Raw genomic sequence first — 16,143 nt, forward strand, 5'->3', positions numbered from 1 at the left:
AGGGGGAGTGGGAGAGGGAGAAGCAGGCTTCCCGCCGAGCAGGGAGCCCGATGTGGGGCTCGATCCCAGGACCCTGGGATCATGACCTGAGCCAAAGGGAGACTCTTAACGGCTGAGCCACCCAGGCGCCCGTTTGTGTAGCTAGTTTTAAGTACTTACCCTATTAAGTACTGTCAGGAATTTGGCAGAGGGGAGAACTAAGTTGATTCATGGTAGTTATTAACTATGAGACTGGGTTGGAAAAGGATTTTTGGTCATGTTACGTAAATTTGCTATTTCTTGAAATTAATAGTTTCTGTTTGCTTTTTTTCCCCTAAAACAGATGTATTTCAGGCAACTTGGGAAAGGTTTTAAGAGGTTTCATTTACTATTCATTAATGTCACCTGTATGTAAAACCTGTGTGTCTGTCTAAATACCTACATAGTGATAGTTGGTCTAGATAAAGGATGCTTTGCAGCAAAAATCTTAATTAGTATTTGTGAAAACATCCGGTAGAAAATTGGCTTTATGGCTACCCTAGGGTCTTTCAGGTCTTTTGTTCTACTGTCAGCAATTCAGAGAGAAAGATCAAAAGGAATCATTTTTTTTCTTGTAGACAGCAGTACAGATTTGACAGTTTCTTTTTTCATTTGCTCACCATCATCAACTTTTCCTTGCTGAAATGTTGAAGGTCAGAAATTCTTAAAGATGTACAGAATTTTTTGTTACTGTTGTCTTTGTCATAAGTATTATTAGTATACAACCTGTACATCACAGTTTTATGTATACTAAAGACTTCTCATGTTTTATTCTCTAATTGAATGCTTAGAACGATTGAAAAAGATTTTTTTATTTATTTGACAGACAGTGAGAGAGGGAACACAATCAGGGGGAGTGGGAGAGGGAGAAGCAGGCTTCCCGCTGAGCAGGGAGCCCGACGTGGGGCTCAATCCCAGGACCCTGGGATCATGACCTGAGCCGAAGGCAGATGCTTAACAACTGAACCACCCAGGCGCCCCAAAAGATTGTTTATTTTTATGGATTATTTCGTGGTTTTGTCATACATTGCTTTATATAAAGATGATGAGAACCGTAATTTTAATGTGAAAGTGAAAGGTTTTTTGTTCTTAATGTTAAAAAGAGCACTTCTATAACAGTAACATTTTTGAAACTCCTTTGGGTATTGCTCTCAGAGTTTTCAACAAATTTAAATGTTTTTGAATATTCTCAGAATATTTTATATATTTGAGGAAGGTGTATTTCATATTGAGAAATAGCAAGAAGGTGATTGGAATAATATTCAGTGAGAGTAAGATGGGTAATTATGCCAACCGAAAATAGTCTAGCATTTACATGAGCCATCTGTCTTGAATTCTTCCTTACTCACTGTATGGTTAGGGCGTTTTGTCTAAACGCTTAGTGCTTTGGTTGCTGTACCTCAAAAAATGAGGTTGGTAGTATTGGGTCTGCCTGTCTTAAGGGGTGGTTGCTAAAGAACATGGAACATGTTTGCACACTCATAGTCTAAGTTTCCCCATGTCATCATGTCATCGCCTTAGTGTTCACTGTCATTCTTTCTAGAACTGTTGTAATAGCATTGGGGCGCCTGGGTGTCTCAGTTGATTAAGCATCCAATTCTTGATTTCCGCTGGGTCCTGAGATCAAGCCCCGTGTTGGGCTCCGTGCTCATTGGGGAGTCTACTTAGGATTCTCTCTCCCTCTGTCCCTCCCCCCTGCTCGCACTTGCTCTCTTTGTCGCTAAAATCAATAAATAAAATCTTAAAAAAAAAAAAAAAAACTGTTGCAATATAGCATCTCCCATACTCCCCCACCCCACTTTCACTATAAAAGCAGTATTTTTTTACTTTAAGAAATGTGGAGGGACACCTGGGTGGCTCAGTCGGTTGAGCGTCTGCCTTCAGCTCAGGTCCTGATCCCAGGGTCCTGGGATCGAGTCCTGTGTCGGGCTCCTTGTTCAGCGGGAAGGCTGCTTCTCCCTCTGCCACTCTCCCTGCTTGTGTTCCCTCTCTCGCTGTGTCTCTGTCAAATAAATAAATAAAATCTTTAAAAAAACAAAAAATGTGGAAAAGTTTTTCTAAATTGAAAAGTGTCTCATAATCTCTTCATTAAAAGATATCCGATTAATCACTTTATTTGATTTCAAGATTATTTTCTCCTTCCTCTCTGATTTTATATCTGTTTCCAAATTGGTGGTAGTAACTAGCCACAAGTGACTACTGAGCACCTAAGATGTGGCTAGTATGACTGAGGATTTTAATTTAGCATTTTAATTTCAAGTAATTGACGTGTAAGTAACCACATGTGGCTAGTAGCTACCAGATTGGACAGCAAGGTCTGGACTTTGTCCACCTCGCCAGCTTTGTCTTTTCCTTTTTCCTGCATATTCTCTGCTTTTTATTCATGCTGAACAAATTTGCTGATCCTTGAAGGATCCATGTTTTTAGTTATTTTCAGCTGTATTGAGATATAATTTACATATATAACACTGTGTAAGTTTAAAGTGATTTGATACACATATATTACAAGATGGTTACTGTATATGTGTATATACTGTATACAGTATATGTGTATGTGTGTGTTGAGGAGTAAGAAACCTGCTTGTATATATATCTCTTAGATCTGCAGTTCCTTTTACTTAGAATGCTGTTTTAGGCTTTGTCTTCTTGGCACTAACTTAGTCATCCTGAAGACTCAATTCCATATGATTTCATGGGAGGACTCCGTGATTTTCCCTTGGGAGGGGTTAGGTACACATCTCTGCATTCCCACAGTATTCCATGTATATACTTGTGACCGTTCATTAGACTACATTGTGATAGTTTCTTCAGATGTCCACTTCTCCCATCAGAATATACTTGCCTTGAAAATGGGAACCATTGTCATTGTACCCTCCAAGCTTGTTGCCTATCAAGGAAAATAAGGGTGCATTTTTTTTGCATCAGCTTGTTTAGATACCTCTCTTAACTTTGGGCACATTGTGTAACCTTCCTACATCTCTTTTGATAAGTAACCTATAAATTTGTGAAAGGATTAAATGAGAGATTTTTTATAGAAAGTTCTGCCTATTGTTTGAGGCTCTGAAAACCATTCAGTATGTGAGCAGTTTCTATTCCTGTTGTTGTTATTATACTCAGTCTTTATTGTTGTTGCTTATAAAATAATTTTCCTATTTATCTGTTCTATACCCGAATATAAAATGTGTTTACCAAGATATTTAAGTATATTGATATAATAAAAAACAAGTAAGCTAAAGAATTAGAACAAAGGGAAAGTAAAAGTAGGAAAAAGAAATATCAAGCTGGCTTGAAGTTAGGACAGCCAGCATTTAGCCTACCACTGCTCCCACCCCCACCCAATTTTTTTGTAGTGTTTATTCACAGTAGCTCACTTGAAACAAGGTATTTTCTTTGTCCAACCTTAAAAGATAAAGTGGTAACTAAATGTATATGAAAGTCACTGAAGTTGCTTTACTGTACACAACCAGTGGCTAGAATCCCATTAAATGATGACAGGGGTGTCTGCCCAAAACTGATGACTGGATTTTGGAATTACTGATTTGAAGGTCTTCTTTCTGATAGTAGTTAGCAAGGCAGTAGTTTAGCCCAAATATCTTAAGATGTAGATCACAAAACAGTCCCTAGGACATGGGAAGAAAATAGAGTTTATATTTATATGTAGTATTATCTTATCCTTTTAAATTTCTGGGGATTTGTGTATATTTCATAACACAAAATATTTTTGCTAGGGATACATGTAATTTGTAAATAAGTTACATATGTTAGAAATGTATCTCAAAATTTTTTGACTTAAAAAGTTTCAAGATTAGAATTGTTTTTAAATTTCTTCCTCATTTGGCACCAGTTTATCGTTTTAGCTTTCTGGCCCCATTATTTTGCTGGAGGTCCCTTTCTTTGGTCCTGTGGTTCCCCACCTCCCCTAAAGGTTCTTGTAGGCTCCTTTACCTAAGGTAATTCTGTCTTTAACGAATCAATTTGAATTTTAACATTTGCTCCTTTTATCTAGAATGGCCTCCTACTATGTCCTCTTGATAAGTCCTGCTCAGCTCCCAAGACTTCATTAATTCATTGATCTCTTTGGAGAAGTCTTTCATAACATTTCCTATTCATAGATTGCACTTCTCATTGGTCCCATAGGATGTTATACTTACCTGCAGTGTGCTCATATAATTTGGCTCTGCTCCAAAGATAACAGAAAACAAAATTAATAACTTAAGAATTTCTCAAATGTCTGTATTTTTTTACATGAAGTTGATTGCGATGTTTTAAATAGCCTATAATGGTGAACATTTTTCAGATGTAATGATTTGAATTTTTAATGTTGGTATATATGTGAAGTTAAATGGTAAAATTAAGGCAGGACCAATAAGGAGGAAGTATTTTGATTTCACCAAGGTCAAGCACCAAGTGTGCCTTTATTTATCTTGAAATCAGTCTCCATAATATCAGAAAACATTCATGCTCATTTTTGTGTAAGCAGTATTAACCCAAATATAAACAAGGACATTCTTCAAAGTTCTGAAAAATCTTGTTGGTGTTTCGGTACTTCCTTTATGAAATTATAAGTCCTTTTTATTGATTTCTCATTTCTTGTGCTGTATTTTTGAATAACAGTATAGGTGTTTGGTGTGTGTGTTACCTTCTCTTAACTAGATCCTAAGTTCCACAGTAGACTACATCATAATTTTTTCTTTCTTGTCCCCTATATTGCTTATGGTGCTTTTTACATTCTCAGGCACAGCATAAGCCATTAGCCTTGTTTTTCTCTCTATCCATCATAATACCTGCATATAAGTGGAGCCATCGAACACTTACCAAAAGGACACCTAGGAAGAGGATTTCATGGCAGCATCATGGGTCATGGTCTTAAATTTAGAGGGCTTCCTTTTACTCACCTTTCTTTATATATATTTTTTCTATCCAGTCCATTGTTCTAGGAAAGTAGTCATTATATGGTACTCTGGAATCTACTGGTTGATTTTAGGCGCACAAATTATAAGGAAGCAAACAGCTCCCTCTGTGATTGTGCCTCACTTTCCCTGCTCTCCTGCAGTTTTGTTTGGATTGTTTTGTTTGGATTCAGAGCATATTTAGCAAGATTAAGACATAATTGTCAGGACAGTTGATTATTAAGACCAGATCACTTAATCACCTTTATGTTGGTACACTGAATAATGGCTGTATTCTTCCACTTGGCCATGCGTGTGATATCTTAAGTTTTTTTTAGCAGAGTGTGTTTTGCTTTGGTAGAGTCTGTGTGTGTCTTATTGACCAAGCCATTCCTGCGGTAGGAAATTAGGATCCTGTCCCCTGCCAAGCTCAGCAGAAATTAGAGATTAGAGGACTTGGGTCTAAACATTTGATTGCTGAAATCTCTTTGAGGTTGTCTTAGTCCATTCAGGCTGCTGTAACAAAATAATGTAGACTGAGTGGCTCGTAAATAACACACACTTATTTCTCAAAATTCTGGAGGCAAGAATTTTAAGATGAGGGTCCAGGCATGTTTGGGTTCTGCTGAAGGTTCTCTGAGCTCTCACTGTCTGTTCACATGATGGAAATGGCTAGGGAGCTTTGTGAGGCCTCTCTTATAAGGGTACCACAGTGCTCTGGACAGTGTATTCTTTATGGTGCTTTGCATCTTAATTACAGAAGAGGACTTTTTCTATTTATTCGTGAGTGTCTAACGTCTCCTAGGAGAATTTTGCTTCCCATTTGCCTTCTGGGTAATAATATAGAAATCTTGATAGGAAGTTCTTGCACCTACTTAGAGGGTCATGAGTCCACAAATAGAGAAAAAGCAAAGGGGTGATAGTGAATCAAACTAAGGACAAATGCCTGCCGGGAGCAGATCTTAAAAAAAAATTTGTGAAAAAAATGCTCATTGTAGAAATGTAAAAACATAGAAGAACGTTAAGAAGGAAACTTCCTGTCATCCTCAACCCAGAGATAGCTAGTGTTGCTAGTGATTTTGAAAAGTACCTTGATTAATTCAGATCTTCTAATTTAGATAATGCTGGATATTTATATATCCTACCTTTCTACTTCTCAGGCAATTAAATTTTTCCCAAAATATTTTTAATAGTAATTACGTTATATAACAAAATACTCTCATGAAGCTTCTGCTTTTTTCCCCTATTATAGACAACTCGTATGAATAAATGGACTCAGATTTTTTTCTTAGAATTGATTCGTGAAAGTTAAATTACTGGATTAAGGATATAAAAATTATTTTTATAGCTCTGCATAAGTATTGCTATCTTAGTCATTTTAAGAAAGTATCATTCACTTTTTTTGAACTTCAGGAATGTTGGGAGCTCAAGGAGGGCAGGGCATGCTGCTCTGGATCTGCCCAGGGAACCAGAATTGGAGAAATTTTTTAACATACTTGAAACGCTTTATACAATAATTGCTAACGAAAGCTCTTTTGAAGATTTTTTGAAGCAACTGTTATTAATGTATACCAGTGGTCCAAGGTAATGATTTTCAAGAGCATTCCAATTGGAGGAGTAATGACTACTGAGACATAGCAAACAGATAAATGCTGATTGTTATTGCCATTTCGTTTGATTTGTTACCTGTTCAGAAACTATGCTGAATTCAGCATTTGGCTTTTATAGTACTAGAAAATGCAGTATTTAAAATTAGATAAGTGATTTAAAGTTGGTCTCAAATATATTCCAGAATCTACAGGTGGAGACCATATTCTCAATAGTTTAATTTTTCAAATGAGATTTGTTTTTCCAGGTATGTTTGTATGTTGCTCTATTTTAATTATTGGGTAGACCTCGTTTTTATTTTAAAACTTTTACTATTTTAAAACTTCACATTAGCTTTGCTCGGTAGCACACTTGACTGATTACATGTAGAATGTATTCTTTATTTGCCTGTATGTGTATGTGAGTGAATGAGTGAAAAATGCCTCCTATAACTCACAGTTTGGGGGAAAGTGGAAGCATGGTGTGCCTTTTTATTGTTCCTTTGGTTTCACTGATTCTAATTATAGAAGCTTACATCACTTTAGTTGATGATGAAGGCTTCCCTCTCCTTTGCTTTTTCTTCCTTGATCACTCCCTAAGGAAGGATCATATTTCATAGTGCTTATGTGTCCTGCTGGTAGCTTTAGCAGGGTTTTCAACAGCATGGTGCTGACCATTTAGTGGACATAGATGATAGTGTGTTTGAAGCACACTCTTTCTTACAGAAGAATAGGAGGAGAATGTTGATACTCTGGCTTTCCTTTTTTCAGAAAGGCTGAGCAATAGATAGAATGCACTTTGAAAGGAGGAATTCCTGAGGGGCACCAGTAATTAGAATTAATCGTGTCTGATAACTTAATGAAGATTCATTTCAAATGTTCAAGTTAAGCAGGGGGTGAGGAAGAGGTGGGAAAGCTTGCTACGATCCTTTCCAAGGGCTTATATGCTCCTCTCTGACATTAAAGGGTCATTCATTCTTCAAAAGGATTAAAGTGTTTTTACTATATAAATCAGCACACTTAACAGTTTATATTTTAAAGACCAAATGCTTACAGCTAAAATAGAGAAACGAAGGGCCTGTTTATTTTATTTTGTGAAAGTACATAATTTTTCTTTTGTTCTTTACCTGCTTTTGAGTTTGGTTTCTCTAAGTTGTAATTACGATATTTCACTGTGCAGGTGGGGAATAAACAGTGTGACTATGCCTGAGATTACTATAAATCTGGTTTTCGTTATTGTTGTTTGTTTTTATATAATGTCTAGAATGTATATCCTCTGATAACTTTATTCTTGATGACCTCCCCGGCCCCCCCCCCCGTGTTGTTTATTAAGTAAAAAGTATAGTTTGGTAACTATCAGAACCTCATTTTTGGTTTTCTATGCAGTATTTCAGATGTTTTAGTTTGTATTTTTGTTTAGAGGTAGTTTATACAGTTAACATAAATTTTAATTATTAACTACATAGCATTTACATTTTTATAAATATATTTTGTAATGGTTTCAAGCTTTGCAAAGCCAACATACGTTGATTGCTTTATTTTATGGTAGTGCGGCGGATCCTTCTGAAGCCAAAGATTTCATCTTATGTGGCTTAACATCATGGCATTTCATATGCAGGGGAAATGTATTCTTAAATGGCTATCCTGTGGTGATGGTTCCTAGATAATGTGTAGATCAGGGCACTCTCCCTTGCTGCAATTACTTCATTTGAATTGGTAAGATAATGGAATGAGATCACAATAAAATTCTAAAAATGATGGGAGTGAAAAAGTGTTTATTCACCTAATCATATTTTTAGTTATTTGACAAATTACTGACACTTCTCTTCAAAAGATGTTTATTTCTTCCTTCGTTAATTAGGAGGTTATGTCATTTTTTTTTTTCCCCCTGAAGAAATCATGTGGTCTAGCATATCCTCAGAATGCTGGTGGATTCATAGGCTGAATATAGGATTTGGCCCGTGTGTTTCTTTCATGGTATTGTTGCACAGGGGGATTCTGCATGCTCTGTTCACCATACAATTCCCCTGGATGGCAGATACTATGAGATGATTGGTAGAACAAGGAAAAGGATGATGTCATCTTCACTTACAGGCCACACTAAAGGAAAAGAGAGTTGTTCCTTTACTGAGTTGGTGTTTACTACAGTAGTTTCTAACATATGGCATTTAGTGGATTGCATTTCACACACGGGGCAGCAGTTTCTTAAAGCAGCTAAGAGATGGCTCTCCCTTGCTCAGCTTGAGGTCCTTTGTGTGCTGTCAGCATGATTTATTATAAAAAAGGGGAAAAATGACCATTATGATTTTGTTTTTGATTTGGTTATAATTTATCCTGTTGGTACCGTACATGAATGTAATTATTATCTGCCAATGAAACTGAAATACTCTTGAGTCATGTTACTAATGTTTATGTATAAAAGGCTTGTCTTAGAAATTTATCTTTAGGAATTGTTGGGCTTCATTTACATAGAGTGCCTGCTATCATTTTTCTATTTTAAAAAAATGAATGATCAAAATTAGATTTTAGTTAATTTATTCTTGAATGCTTTACATAGTGTTGAAACTCCAACGCATTGTAGTTTATTTAAAATAATTAAATTGAAAAAATACATTGGTGCTTGAAAATCAACCTGTCTATATTTTCCATGTTTTATGTTTGGAAAGCTAGTCATGCTTATTCGTATTTTTGAGATTTAATTTTAATTTAAATGCAAATTTTTTGCATGTATTCTTTTGAAATTTTCACCAAAAGTATAATTCTTAAGTTTTATGAAAACCTAAATTCATAAGTGATCACATATTTTGAAAGCATGGCTTGTTTTTGTTCAGAATAATATTTAGCTTTACTAAAGTTAATTGTAGTTTTATAGTAACAGCACAATTCAGACTGGCAGCTTAGTATTGTTCAGAAAGTGAGTCATACTTTGCCCAGAGGTATTAAAGAACTCTTTTTTTTTTTGGTGGGGCTAATGACATGATGTTTCTTTGACAGTGGAATCCTTTGTAATAACACCCATCTTTCAGGTAATAATTTCTCCTCCTAAGCTGCACATCTCCTGCCCTCAAAATAATGTTAGGTGAATAAAGCAAAATAGTTGTATTACTTTGCTTTGTTCATTGATTGTAACTCTCATAATTTTGCTGTCTGGGGACATACTAAGCATTTTATCGTTGAAAACTATGTCATTTTTTGGCCATTGGGAGGTACCATTACAACCTTAAGTGCAAACTCTTTATAGGAGTATCTGCAATAGATTCCTTGTGGCAGAAGTGTGAAGAGTAAGGGCGGATACTAGAGGAATTGTGTTTTCAGATTAGACAGGGTGTGGCAAAATTTAGTTTGTTTTCTGGAATTTTTATAGAAAAATGATTACTTTTTAGTCCAAGCTCAATTTTTTAATCAGGTATAATAATTTTCTTCACTAATTCCTTTTGAGTTTTACTGGCATCCTGTGTCTTTCTAGGAATTGAGTGCTGGGCTGCAGGAAAGTACCATATTGCATAGATGATTCTTCCTCAGAGGAGTTGGTACAGGCTGCAAGTCGGCTGTTGTGCCTGGTGATGTTTTTCATCTTGCCTTTGCAAAATGAAATTCTGTTGTTTCCATTTAAGTATACTATTTACATAAAAATTTTGGTACTAATTTTGGTATTTTTAATGTTAGAGTATCCTGAAGGTTATACCTTTTAGAACAGTTATTTGATAAATAAGAAGTTTTGCAAGCAGAAACCCCTGAATCAGTAGTGTAACAAACATACGTGATATCTGAGAAGAAGGCTGCCTTACGCATTTGTAATGCAAGTATCTTACCAGTGCTAATTATTTTCCCTTGGGAGGACAATACTGTGTTAAATTTGAATAATAATATTAGGAAATCTAGCTTCCCAAATAAAGCTCTGTATCAATGCACAGAATTAAAAATCAAGATGGATTTTTAAAACTGAATAGAGAGGTGCTTTAAGCCAGTTTTTTCCTACAGAATTTAGCTTGCTGACATGTCTCATGGAAGGGTGGGTGGGTGGGTGTGTGTGTGTGTGTGTGTGTTTTCAGTAAATTGCTTTTTGGGCTACATCTGCAGATACAGTAGCCAATTGATCTAATGCAGTTTCTGAAGGCTTTCTATACAGGTGATGTCATCCTTTTAGCTCTATTCTCCTCCCACTCTCTTTCCTTCTTATTAGATATTTCATCTTACTGCAGAGCATGGAATCAATAGGAGCTTCTCCTTAGGGAGCTGCTGTGAAACAGGCAAGGACAGTAGGAATTAAGACACTAACATATAGTCTTGTTTTAGCAGAAGATGTAGTGTTTTTGTGTCATCATATATAAATTTTCAACCAGAAAAGCCAGACTTAGATCAACATTACTGTCTTACTGATGCATTAGAACAAGAAGCATTTAAGAAGCATTTACAGAGCTGTAAATAGTGCATGTGAAAAGAGAAAATTTTAATTTTGGATATTTTCTGGCGTTCTCCAGGACAGACCTGTTAGAGCATATATATCTTCTAGCTATCATTTGCTTGCTCGTCGGTTGATTTTTTTTTTTTTTTTTAACCTTTGGTGATTAAGAAGATAAAGAAGAAACTTTCATTTTAAGGATACAGTGTTCTGGTTTGCTTCTGATGCAGAAGAATTACTGCAGTGCTTGCTCTACAGAATGAAATAAGTTGAAGAAGAGACAAAGCTGTATTACAGAAAGGAAAGGTTTCTCAGAATCCAGGAACACAGATTTGGTGCATGTTGCCTTATTTACTTTGATTGATATTGTATTAACTGTGTGTGTTACCACTGTGCATGTCTGTGCCAGGTGCCTGAGGAAGCATGTGTATGTCTGTATGTACTGAGCCAGAAATGTAAACATCTTGATTTACTGTGATTTGCTTGTGAAAAGTGAACGTTGTGATGAAAACTGTTGCAGTTATTTAGAACAATACTCTGAGCTACTGAAAGCTCCTGATTTCAGTTTGAAAGGGATTTGGAGAAGCTGCCTTTATATAACACTGCAAATGGCGTGTGATTTGTAAAAAGAAACTTAACAGAATTTTGTCAACATACTCATCCGTGTGGCTCTGGTTTGAAAAGGAAACTACCCTTTCCAGCCCAGGAAATGGCTTTTCTTGTTCGCTGTTATGCCAATTGTCTTCAGCCATGGGCCTCCAAAGTAAGTAATGTTTATTATTTTCTTGGAGATGGATATAATCTAGTTATTAAATTTAAATTCTACTTTGAATTGTAAACTAGCTTTATTGTGCTCTTACATTTTCTAAACTTTAAAAATAAGAATTACAAAGCAATCTAAAAAGCTCAATCTCATGGCCATTTTGTTTTTCAATTTAAAGGAATCTCTAAAGTATCCTAATGTACCTCTAAGAGGATTTGAAAAAAATACCTTCTTAATGATCTATAGACTTAAAATGTAATGCATTTGAGGTGTACTATCTTCAGACTGAATCATTTGGTTATAGCTAGTTCTGTACTTATCTGTGAGTATACTCTTTAACTTGACTATTGTATTGCCTCCTTAAATGGTTGATGTATTTAGCAGTGTTAGTCTAATCTCTAGTTTATATTTACACTTTTTTATTATATAAAAATTTTAGGAAGACAGGGTAATAACTTCATCAGTGAACTAATATGAAGGAAATACTTAGTATGAAAAGTATATGAAAAAATTTTTATGTTCTTAAGCATTTTAAAAATAGTAAGTGAATCATTAGTAGCTTGAGACATTAAGATAGCATCTGTTATATTTGTCAGTTTTTTAAGGCAAACATTAACTCACAGAAAAGCAAAATGCTACATAACAGGACATGCTACGTTTTAGGGAAATATACAATGTAATTTAATAAATTGTATTGTTAATAGTGTTGTTTATGTAGAGCTGAAATTTGCTGCCACTCAAGTTATCTTTCCTGTTATGTAAATTTCAGAACAAAACCAGAGAAGTGTGAGTTTTTATTTTTGTTTTATAAAACTATATGTTTTAGTTAGCACTTTAATTGTAACATTGGCTGTTTCAAGATTTCTTTATGGTTCTGTTGAATAGAGACAGGCACAATAGAAGCATTTCCTAGGATGAAATCATGTCTTTGTTTAAAGGTTGTTCTACTGATAGTGACTAAGGGAGAAATACTGTGATAGCATGTAGTGTACTGTTTTATCTGAAAGATAGCTCACTGCATATCTTTCTTAAACGCAGCTTCTGGAAAGACATTTAAATTTACTATCCATTTGGCAAACAATGATTGAAATGTAAAGAGAGGGAAAGAAACGGAGGTATATGCTTCATTTGTACTATCTGGTAAGGCATGGGTGGCCTCCATAGTACAAATGCCACCTGTGGGGCCCACGCTTTGCTGATGCTTGATAGTGACACTACTAAGATTTAAAACCTGTAGAAGGGAAATGGATGAGACCAAGTGAAAAAGCTTCAAAGAAAATCAAGAATGAGTTATATAGGGGTTGTTTAGAATACCAACAAAAAAATAGCCTTTGGTGGTATTGGTAACCAGCTTTTGATTTAAGATTTAACAAGTATAAAAGAGCCAAGGGGGATTTTAAAAATCAGATTCTAAGGTTTGGTTAAATGCCAGCAAATACTATCTGAGCAGGATTCTGTGATTGGTACTTTGTAAATTAAGTATTAGTGAAAGAGTATGGCTTCTTTTCCCCTTCCCCCATCTCTCATGTTACTACTGATGGAATTTTAACTCTGGATTGTGAATGCACAAACATTAAACCTGTGATTAATTTTTCAAACTTGGTTCTTTCGGTTTTCTCATACATCTTACTGGTTTTATTTATTCATGTATTTTGCCCACCCTACTACTTGGATTTCATTACTTCTGAATTTATTTTCTTGACAGAATAAGGAGTTCTAGAAGCCAGAGTAGGGGGTGAGGGGAGGAGATGAACTTTAGGTCCTAGTATGTTCAAAATGCTTTACTTTATATTTACTTTTAAAATAATTGTTTAGTTGTATATAAAATAATAAATCTAAAGTCTTTTCCTTTTAGCCTTTGAAAAAGCTAATGTGCTGTCTCTCGCATCCAGTGTTGGTGATGAGAAGTCTGGGCTCCTTATAATCCTTAGTCCTTTGTTAAGTAATCTTTTTCTTGTCAGTGGTTAGTTGTGTTTTGTTTTGTTTGGGTTTTACTTTTTATCCTTGATGCCATGAGGTTTTACTATGGATTATCTAATTTTTTGTTTTGTTTTCTTAGTACTTGCAAGTCTCTCTTCAAGATGAGGATTCCCGGGGCGCCTGGGTAGCTCAGTCGTTAAGCGCCTGCCTTCAGCTCAGGTCATGATCCCAGGGTCCTGGGATCGAGCCCCACATCGGGCTCCTTGCTCCGCAGGAAGCCTGCTTCTCCCTCTCCCACTCCCCCTGCTTGTGTTCCCTCTCTCGCTGTGTCTCTCTCTGTCAAATAAATAAAACCTTTAAAAAAAAAAAAAAGGATTCCCATCGGTCTTCAATTATGGGAAATTTATTTTTTGAAAACTGCAACTCTTTTCTTACTGCTCCAAATGTTGGAACTCTGGATCTGTCCATATTATCTCTAAACATTTGTTTCAAACTTTATTTTCGCTTCATGCATTTCCAGTTTGATCTTCTAGCTCACTGATTCTCCATTTGTGACCAGTTGCTGTTCTGCTCTTCATCTTTTAAATTTCTAAACGTAATCATTGTATTAACTGATGTAGGAGAGACATTAGGATTCGAAGCCAATGGCCAAGAAAGAATTCTTGAGACATCTTTGTTGCAAAAAGGTGGTTTTATTAAAGCACAGGGACAGGACCCATGGGCAGAAAGAGCTGCACTGGGGTCATGAAGAGTGGCCCATTATATACTTTCAGGTTGCGAGGGGGTTTGGGATAGTGTGGACTTCTGGAAGCAAGGTTTCCAGGACCTTGAGGGGCTAGCTGTTGTTGGGAAAAAGTCATTTATTACCATCTAATAAAACCGTAGTCCTGAGACCCTTCAGATGTGTATCAGTGGGCCATATGCTTTGGCGGGGGGCGGTGATTGCCAATATGTATCTTGGAGATTTAGAGATAAAGGAAATTTCTAAAGAAATTTTTATATGTTAAAGTAGACTTACAGGATCCTGGGGGGTGGGGTTGCGCTAGGATTGTCTTTTGCCCTTAGCAAAGTGTCAACATCGAGGCAGTTGAGTCCCTAGAGGAATGTCATTCTGCCTGTTTCAAGGACTTGTCAGTGGGCTGTAGGTAGTAAGGAAATTTAATAATTTCTCTTATGCCTTTGTTTCCCACATCATTAATCATTTCTGAAATCTCTAGTGATGCTTTTTACAGCCACTCTTGTTTAATAACTTGTTTTCATTTCATGGATGACATTCGTTTCCCTCGTTGTCTGCTTAGCTCTTTCTTCACGTTTAAAGTCTTCTCTTAGTTGAGTGTGTTTGGATGTTTTTTCAGGAGGTTGATAATTCTCGAGTGATTGAGAGCTCACCTTCCTGGTGTATTCAAATTGCTTACCCAAAGTGACTGTTTCCTGGGTGGAAGAGGCATCACCACTTTGGCTTCTATTTGCCTTCTTTTAGGTGCTCCTATGGTCACTGGTCAAGGAAGTGTGTTCATTTTCATTTTTACACACAGCTAAATCTACAGGTCATTTTCTGGCCCTTACTTTACCCGTCTGTGGTGTTTGACACAGCTGACTACTCCCTTCTGGGCAGACTTCATTCAGACTAAAGTCTTAGCTGTCATTTACTAGACAGTGCGGGACTCTTCTCCCATTATCTTCTGCTACACTCCTCCTCATTCAGTGCAGTGACTCTTGTTTCCTGCATTCTTAAAACTGATTTCCTCTTTTCTCAACAAGTCTATCTGGACTTTTAATAAACCTACTGTTAAGTGCAAATATTGATTGAAAGCTGCTCTTTGGTTTTAAAAATGTTACAGTGGGGAGATAACATGTATCAGTGTCCCTCCAACCCCCATCTTCTAGTAAAAATAATGAATTAAGAATGCATGCTTCCCCTGTAGTTCATTTGCCTCACGCAGAGTGCTAGTGTAATATACCCGAGGCTACTGTGGTTATATACAGCTATTTCTTTCAGGACTTTTGAGACATTTTAGATTGTCTTCCTAAAACAGACTCCAAACTGTGTTTTGGGGCTTCAGAATCTATTTTCTTTTCTTTTTTTAAAGATTTTATTTATTTGATAGAGAGCACAAGCAGGGGGAGTGGGAAAGGGAGAAGCAGGCTCCTCGTTGAGCAGGGAGCCTGATGTGGGGCTCGATCCCAGGATCCTGGTATCATGACCTGAGCCGAAGGCAGACATTTAACCAGCTGATCCATCCAGATGCCCCTCAGAATCTATTTTCAGTTCTCTCTCATTGTCAGGTGATACTTAATGACATGTCACTCTATCTAGTCCTAGAAGCTTCTTTATAAATCTGCTTTTAATTTCATAAGGCCCCTGTCTTCTTGTGCTTTGATTGATGTTTCCTGTCTCCCATATATATGATTGTCTTCCATTTCATCTTATATGATGCTGGAGTAATATTTTTAAAAAGCAGATCTCTTCCAGTCATTTTCTTGTTTCAAGCTCTTTGAGTAGCCTTTTTCTAATACAGGAAATCTGAAGCACCCAAGAATACTACTTCTGGCCCTTCATCTCCT

At 36.3% G+C, this 16,143-nt stretch overlaps 1 protein-coding gene across 7 annotated transcripts in view; it reads left to right on the top strand.

Annotated features, from left to right (window-relative positions):
* Window positions 1-16,143, top strand: part of RAPGEF6 (Rap guanine nucleotide exchange factor 6) — a 199,644-nt gene that overhangs the window by 78,279 nt on the left and 105,222 nt on the right. Inside the window, exon 1 of one of the 7 annotated variants that reach the window (XM_078067543.1) lies at window positions 11,094-11,658. The exons of the other annotated variants lie outside the window; for them this stretch is intronic. Within the exon in view, the coding sequence (XP_077923669.1) occupies window positions 11,605-11,658 (54 nt within the window). The 5' untranslated portion in view covers window positions 11,094-11,604. Of the gene's footprint in view, window positions 1-11,093; window positions 11,659-16,143 lie in introns of those variants that run through there. 7 annotated transcript variants of the gene reach the window in all.

This window comes from Halichoerus grypus, chromosome 2 (genome assembly GCF_964656455.1).
Source record: "Halichoerus grypus chromosome 2, mHalGry1.hap1.1, whole genome shotgun sequence".
In the NCBI taxonomy this organism is placed as follows: Eukaryota; Metazoa; Chordata; class Mammalia; order Carnivora; family Phocidae; genus Halichoerus; species Halichoerus grypus.